Source organism: Triticum dicoccoides, chromosome 5B (assembly GCF_002162155.2).
Source record: "Triticum dicoccoides isolate Atlit2015 ecotype Zavitan chromosome 5B, WEW_v2.0, whole genome shotgun sequence".
Lineage (NCBI taxonomy): Eukaryota > Viridiplantae > Streptophyta > Magnoliopsida > Poales > Poaceae > Triticum > Triticum dicoccoides.
The window spans coordinates 438,535,420-438,542,959 of record NC_041389.1 but is presented as its reverse complement, the minus strand read 5'-3'; the positions used below and the strand labels follow the sequence as shown (position 1 = coordinate 438,542,959).

The 7,540-nt window shown below is 51.5% G+C and overlaps 1 protein-coding gene and 1 pseudogene across 1 annotated transcript; both read left to right on the top strand.

The window, feature by feature from the left end:
• The first annotated feature begins 8 nt into the window (after positions 1 to 8).
• On the top strand, positions 9 to 1,307 carry LOC119305683 (annotated as a pseudogene).
• A 742-nt stretch (positions 1,308 to 2,049) lies between these two features.
• On the top strand, positions 2,050 to 3,775 carry LOC119305682 (AT-hook motif nuclear-localized protein 17-like). Its single transcript, XM_037582144.1, has one exon. The coding sequence runs from the start codon at positions 2,341 to 2,343 to the stop codon at positions 3,349 to 3,351; it is 1,011 nt and encodes a 336-aa protein (XP_037438041.1). The 5' UTR covers positions 2,050 to 2,340; the 3' UTR covers positions 3,352 to 3,775.
• The last annotated feature ends 3,765 nt before the right edge of the window (positions 3,776 to 7,540 follow it).

Here is a 7,540-nt window from a genome sequence, read left to right as displayed (position 1 = left end):
TAGTTGCTTACATCTCTATGATCGCCTCCCATATTTGTGCCACCCCATAAACCATTGCCCAGAGAGCCTTCTCCATGAAAGACCACCTTCAAGTTCAACAACAGCACCAACACCAACTAGAGCTCCCTTCGGGGTTCAGGTTCCATCCTACCGAGGAGGAGATCATCACCTCGTACCCGGTCCCCAAGGTGCTCAACCCAACCTTCATCGCGATAGCGATCGGGGAGATAGATCTGAATAAGAACAAGCCATATGAGCTCCCCAAGAAGGCAAAGATGGGGGAGAAGGAGTGGTACTTCTACTGTCAGAAGGACCGCAAGTATCTCATGGGGATACGGACCAACCGGGCCACGAAAGCCGGCTACTGGGAGGCCACGGGCAAGGACAAGGAGATCTTCCACCCAACGCCCACTCTCATCGGCATGAAGAAGACACTCGTGTTCTACAAGGGCAGGGCGCCTAGGGGGGAGAAGACCAACTGGGTCATGCACGAGTGCAGGCTTGAGATCAGCAAGCAGCCTGCATCCGGCCCATCAACCGCCATCCCCAAAGCTGCCGCCATTAATGCATCCTTCAAGGTATTTAAACCTAGAGTAGCAGTGCATATGAATCATAAACACGCCTATATGTACCTAGCTACTTGCCATCGTTGATTTGCACCGATTTAATTTATGTATGTTGGTAGAAGGAGCGTGTGGTTTCAAAATCTTCCATAAGAACACTGGAGTCAAGAAGGTGGTGACCCCGTCGTACGCCATGCACATGCCCATATCGATGGGAGGAGAGCCGCAACAAAGCTCCCTCAACTCTAGTACATTTCCGCCTCCCATGGACTATGGCGCATCGTTGTCGCTGGCGCCTCCGCTGTTTTTGTCTGAAGCTTCTTCGTACCATTTGCACGCCGCCAGAGCCGGCTCGTCGATGACGGGCAGCTTGGTGCTCCCCATGGTGAACAACCACTACCTTGAGAACCACCACCTGATGACGGGCGGCAACCCAATGTTGTCCTACCAACAACAGCAGATGATGCAAATGCAAATGGGTGCAGACCAGGGCTTCATGGTGGGGGTCGAGCCTGGGAGCAAGCCGTCGTCCATGGTGTCCGAAGAGGACGTCGTAACCGGCTGAGCAACAACGTCCAAGACAATGACGCCGCAACAACCATTGACGGTTAATATGGGTATGGATGACATTTGGAAGTACTCATGATCCAAGACAAGAGATATATGTATGTGTGTATGCATGAATTAACCATCCATTAACAAACCGGTTGATATATACCAACGCCTATATTGGTTTGCACCGCATTTCACTTTCCAGCATGACCGCAAGAGAGTTTGCATGCATTGCCCGACTTGACTTGCCTCTGTGTCAGATTTAATCTATACTCCATCTGTATCTAAAGATAAGGCATTTTAACTGCACAACCGTCATATATTTAGATACAGAGGAAATAACAAATATAATTTTTCAAGGAGAATAACCCTGGGTTCTGAATCAAATACTCTATATATCACCATGGAGAACATATACTCGTATAAACAGGGAAGACTAAAATAGCTAGCTACAAAATCGCACCTGATTTCCATGTCTGATTCATTTTCAGACGAAGGAGGAAGTATATCAACAAATTAGCCACCATTTTTTTCACTGCGAATTCAACTTGTGATAGTCTATGGTTTGGCCTTGCTCTTCTCGGGCCAGGCAGTGGACCGGGACACCAAAAAAAAGATCATGATAAGCGTCACACTGACAACTCTAAACTTTTTTATGACAAGTTTAGTGACAGGAGGATGCCAACTTTAATTGTAAAGCATGTCAATCCTGTGACAAGTTTCAGTTTTTTCTTGGGTTTGTTTTTTTATTTTCGTATATGACAACTTTGATGATTGTAAAAAATCTCATGTCCGAAGTGCTTCGTGTTATGACATTTATTATTTAACGGAAAAAATTGAACACAGGCGTGAAAAAGACAAAAGGATAAAAGGGAACACCCTCACAGAGTCCCAGTCCATCTCGCCAACGGTGGCAGTGTGGCACCGCCTCCGCTGCTCAGGGCAGGCTCATCCTGTCCTGTTCCTACTGCAGCTAGCTAGCCAGCCTGCCTGCTACCTTTGATCTCTTCTCCGCGCCCACCACCCCCATATCACTTTCTTATCGACGACCGCTAGCTCCATCCCGTTCCCAGCTCCAGACCAGAGAACGCCCACGACTAGCGTCGCCACTTGCCGGCTTGCCGCGCCCAACTTCCTCGTGACCCCTTGCTCCCTCCAACGGCCGCATCTTGCTAGCTTCTACTGCTACGCTCATCATTCGCGACCAAGTGAGCTCCCTCCCTCCATGTCCTTTGGCAAGCCGGACATGAGCAAGGAGGGCATGTACCAGGAGCGCAAGGACGCGCCGGCCACACGGTTCGCGACGCCGCCGCCGATGCACCACCGCCATGCCGGCCACGGTGACCACCACCAGCAGCAGCTGGAGTGCTTCTCTGATGAGGTGGACAGCCGGGGTACCGCCGAGATGAAGGAGCCTGGGGGCAGTGCGGCCGGCTCCCAGCTCGTTTCAGGCGGCGGCGTTGGCGACGGGTCGAGCATCGAGGTGGCCAAGAAGCGGAGGGGGAGGCCGCCGGGGTCCAAGAACAAGCCGAAGCCGCCCGTGGTGATCACGCGGGAGGCGGAGCCCGCGGCGGCGATGCGGCCGCACGTGATCGAGATCCCCGGGGGCCGCGACGTCGCTGAGGCACTGGCGCGCTTCGCGAGCCGCCGCAACCTGGGGATCTGCGTGCTCGCCGGCACCGGCGCCGTCGGCAACGTCTCGCTCCGCCACCCCTGCCCCACGGCGCCCGGTGCTGCCCCGGCCGTCGTCGTCTTCCAGGGCCGGTTCGAGATCCTCTCCATCTCCGCCACCTTCCTGCCCCCGGCCATGGCCGCCGTGGCGCCCCAGGCCGCGGCCGTCGCTGCCGGGCTCTCCATCTCGCTCGCCGGCCCGCACGGCCAGATCGTCGGCGGCGCAGTTGTGGGCCCGCTCTACGCCGCGACAACAATCGTCGTCGTCGCCGCCGCCTTCACGAACCCCACCTTCCACCGCCTCTCCGCCGACGACGACGCGCCGATGCCCGTCTCCGTGTCGCTCTCCGGCAGCGCGGAGGCGGACGAACACCGCGCCCGTCAGCACCAGCCGGAGTCGCAAGAGCAGCGTCACCAACGGCGGCACGTGACCCCGTCGGCAGCACAGCCGGTGGAACCTTGTGGCGTGCCCGTCTACGCCTGCCACCCGCAGCCGCAAGAAGTGATGTGGCCGCTTGCTGCTCGCGCGCCGCACCAACCGCCACCGCCGCCGCCACCGTACTGATCAGAGAGAATGTGTACGCCCTTTTTACCAGATTGCCTGCATCCCGCAAGGTTCATGGCTAGATCTGCATTAACCTTAGCTGCACCTTAGGGTTTAACTCTGTTTTCTTGGGCTTCTACTTCTGATTTCGACATTGATCCACATTTCGTACGGGAAACTGAGAATTGAATGTCAACCTGCGTTTTCTTGCAAGCTGCATGCACGTCACAAGCTATAGCCCATTATTATCTGTCTTTGGCAATCTCATCCTAACCAAATATAGTTCATATACCAGTATTTAGTTGTACTACGTTTGTTTTGTTTTGCACAAGCGCCAAGATTAGTTCTACTCACCAGCTAGCCCCAAGCAGCTGCAAGTTGTACATGTACTTGTACTTGTACTATTTTGACACCATACCCTTTTGTGGTACCATCTATGCTGATAATTGAGAGCCTAAATACTACTCCGTACCACATAATGGGGGAGCTTGCACTGCACCTCCCCATTATGTTTTTTTTTTCTTCCAAAAAAGCATAATGGGGGAGGTGCAGTGCACTGCAGGCGTGCCCATTCCCTTCTGTAGAGCCATTGATTTGTGGTTCTCTACCGTATGGGCCTTTCAGCCTTCTCCCATTAGCCGTGTTTCCTACTTTTTCTCTACTCTACTCCAGTATATATGCACTTGTAGAAAAGAAGACGCTAGCCAACAGAACAGGAAGGCTGCGATGGACGCAAAGCATGCTAGTTGTTACCCCGTCGTGATCGTATGTAGTAGAAATTTGGTCCATGGATGTGGGTCAGGACTAACCAGTATCTGTTGGTGATTAACCTTTGAGTTGAAGTGAGTGTATATACATCAATGACAAGACATTGGTGTGAATGACAGCATTGATTTTAGAGCCATCATTCACTGTGTATACACCGTTAGATCTACGACTACCCCGGTTTTTGGATTTTATTAGACTCACTTGTATTTACGTAGATTTGGTTTGCAAAATATGAGTGGTGCGTCATAAAAGTTATTTTCTTGGATTCATATTCAAATGAAGTTCTCAATGGTATCCTTTTTTCTACATATAACTAATATTTATTACACAAAATGTATTGTCAAATTTTGGTTCAAAATGTGAGGGGCTAATAAACCCGGACATAGGGAGTAGGATATCAATCAACTGATCCATGTACGTTGAAATTTCAAAAAAAAAAACTCAACCATTCACCATTCAAACTTCAGTCCCACTATGACAAGGTTTATTAGTCCACTACCTTGAATTTTGAAACAAAAGTTGACTTACAAAATATGAGTTATATGTCACAAAAAGTATGTTGTCGGATTCTTATTCGAAAGAATTTTGCTGTGATCTATTTTTTGTAACATGTAACTCATATTTAATTAATCAAATTTTGGGTAAAAATTAGGCTCAGACCTAAATGGGAGTTACAAATCTGGACAACGGATGTATTATGGAGTCATTTAAAAAAAGAGCCGATGCTAGAAGTCATGCTCGGTCTTAGTTCATGGACTAGGTTTTATTTTATAAACACAACTGCATGAACTCACTCTCTGAGACGGTTCCAGGGAAGAAACCGATTATGTCCCTTGTGGCGCCTCCTCCTCTTCGGGTCTTGATCTCGCCTCTCTCAACGAGGGCCCTATGCGGCTGTTGTCAGTGCTACATGTGAGGAGGCGAGGAGCGGTGGTGACGTTGTCATCTTCGCTAGGCTAAATTTCGTGTTTTGACCATTTTCCTAAACAAATTCAGAATCTGACCCCACTTTAAAATATTTTCGGAATTTGATCCTTTTGCTACCGCCAAAGCTCCTGGCGGTAGGGTTAGACAGCCTACCGCCAGGCACCATGGCGGTAGGGTGTGACGGAGGGGGACGGCAGCCGTCACCGCGCGCTGACGTGGATAAGTACCTTACCGCCAGACAACTTGGCGGTAAGATGTCTAACCCTACCGCCAGGTGCTCTGGCGGTAAGGTGTGGCAGGGCTTTGCCGTACATGCATTCTTTAACGAAATATGCTAGGACCCAGGGCGGTAGGCTGTCTGACACTACCGCCAGGGCGCCTGGCGGTGGGGTCCTGCGTTTTGCCGTATAAAGTTTCTGTAACGAAATATGCATGGGCCCTGGCGGTAGGTTCACCCTACCGCCATGGTGTCCAGCACACCCAAGCAGCCCTACCAGCTTGCGACAATGCTGCACGAACTTCTGCACTCACAATGAAGCAAGGTCATAATAAGTATCAGATCGACTGACTGCAAGTGAACAAGATGCATCTGTTCCGAGGAGGCTGAAATTGTACCTTCATCGTCCCCCTGACTCTGGTCTCAGATTGTACGCTCCCGGGAAGATGACCTAGTGCATCTGAGGCTTCAAAGATGCATCTGTTCGGCTCACCGGACTGCAACGGCATAAGTCAGTCACATTGACGAATAAAATATTTTAAATACGACCGTCGGTTCAAACGTACCACTCTGTTGATGAGGGGTGCAAACTCCCTAAATCCACTGTGCATGTCTCTGATGCCGGTCTGGTACGCCTGTTCATCGGGGTCAGCCCACTCCAGCTCCGCGATGTCTTCCGCCGTCCATCGAGGCCTGAGAAGAAGACGGTGCTTCTAGCCATGATCGTACCACCTCATGTGTCGGCCCAGGTAATCATCCCAGTTAGTCACTCTCCTCTCCACGTCTTTACGCCACCTCCGTCGGTTCCACTCCGTCACATGAGTCTTATGCTCCTCTCCCCAGTCTGTGATCGACTGATTCTTCTGCCGGCTCATGATGCAAGGCATAAGCAACAAGAATCATCATAAGCGCAATGAGATCATCATAAGCAACAAGAAACATGATAATCTCATGGAGAACAAAGAGCTCACAGGTGCAGCACGTGGCCGCCGGTATAGGTGGGCTGGCCCGGTGGGGTATGCTGATAAATCCCAAACTGCGTGGCCACGCGTTGTGGCAAATGCCACTCGACGGCGTACACACAGATCATGGGCACGATGCACCGCCAGATACCACGGTCTGCATCGCACATCACGTTCAGATCAAAGGCCCACTCTCGTTCTTGTCGATACGGGCACCAGATTACCTATTACATATACCTTGGTAAGTTCGCACTCTCGGTCAATAGCGGAATCAAAGAGAAAGGTGTTGTGCGAGTTCATATACCTGCGTATGCGTCAAAGCGTCCAACTCGTTGGTGTAGGTCTTGTACGAAGTCTTGTTTAGGCCCGTGTAGAGTTTGACAACGTCCCACTCGTAAGCTACGGTGGGGTTTCGAGTCTCGTCGCCTTCTTGGCCATAGTCTTCCCATGGGCGTCTTGGCAACTTCTCCGGACGCTCCACCGGCAGCCGCTCCCACATCCAAATGGAGAAGGCCCAGACGAAGCCACCCATATTGGACTTGTCTCCCGTCCTCTGCGTTGCGTCGTCAAGCTGCAAAACATCAAATGAGGATCAGATATAAGAAAATGTCATGGACACACTTTCGTAGGTAGGTACGCAATTAGACACTCTCTTACCGAACGGTATAGGTAGGCGAGAGATGCCGTCCCCCAACTGTACCCTGCATCCTAGTCCGCTAGGAAGAACAAATACGCCCAGTTGGCAGAGTTCCCGAAGCTGTCTGGAAACACGGCCTCCGAGAGAATATACCACAGATAGGCCCTCGCGTACAACTCCACAGTCGCCTCATCTGCGCCTTGGGGGCATGTCCTCCGGTGCTCCGAGAGCCAGATCAACGGCACACCAGATGTACGGTTATTCTTGGCACCGGGGCAGTCGCCGATGAGGGTGGTGACCCTCTCCTGCCAGTTGGCCCTCTCCACTCGACTGGTGAGTGCATGACCCTCGATCGGCATTGCAGTAATCATCCCCCAGTCCTCTAGGGTCACCGTCATCTCCCCGCATGGCAGATGGAAAGAATGGGTCTCCGGTCTCCAACGGTCAATCAGAGCTGTGAGAGCCGCGTGGACAAGCGTTGGCGGCTGACGCTTGAACTGCAGCACAAAACCCAACAGACGGGCTCTCTTGAAGAACGGCGCGTAGCGCTCGTCGTAGTCCATATGCCCATGAACCCCGTGACCCCTCATGCGCAGTGGCTGGAGCGTCTGTCAAAAAGTGAACGCCAAAAAGTTAGGAAATCATTTTCATCAATCCGAGAACTTTGATCAAAATTTCTTTCATATCACTTACCTCTCC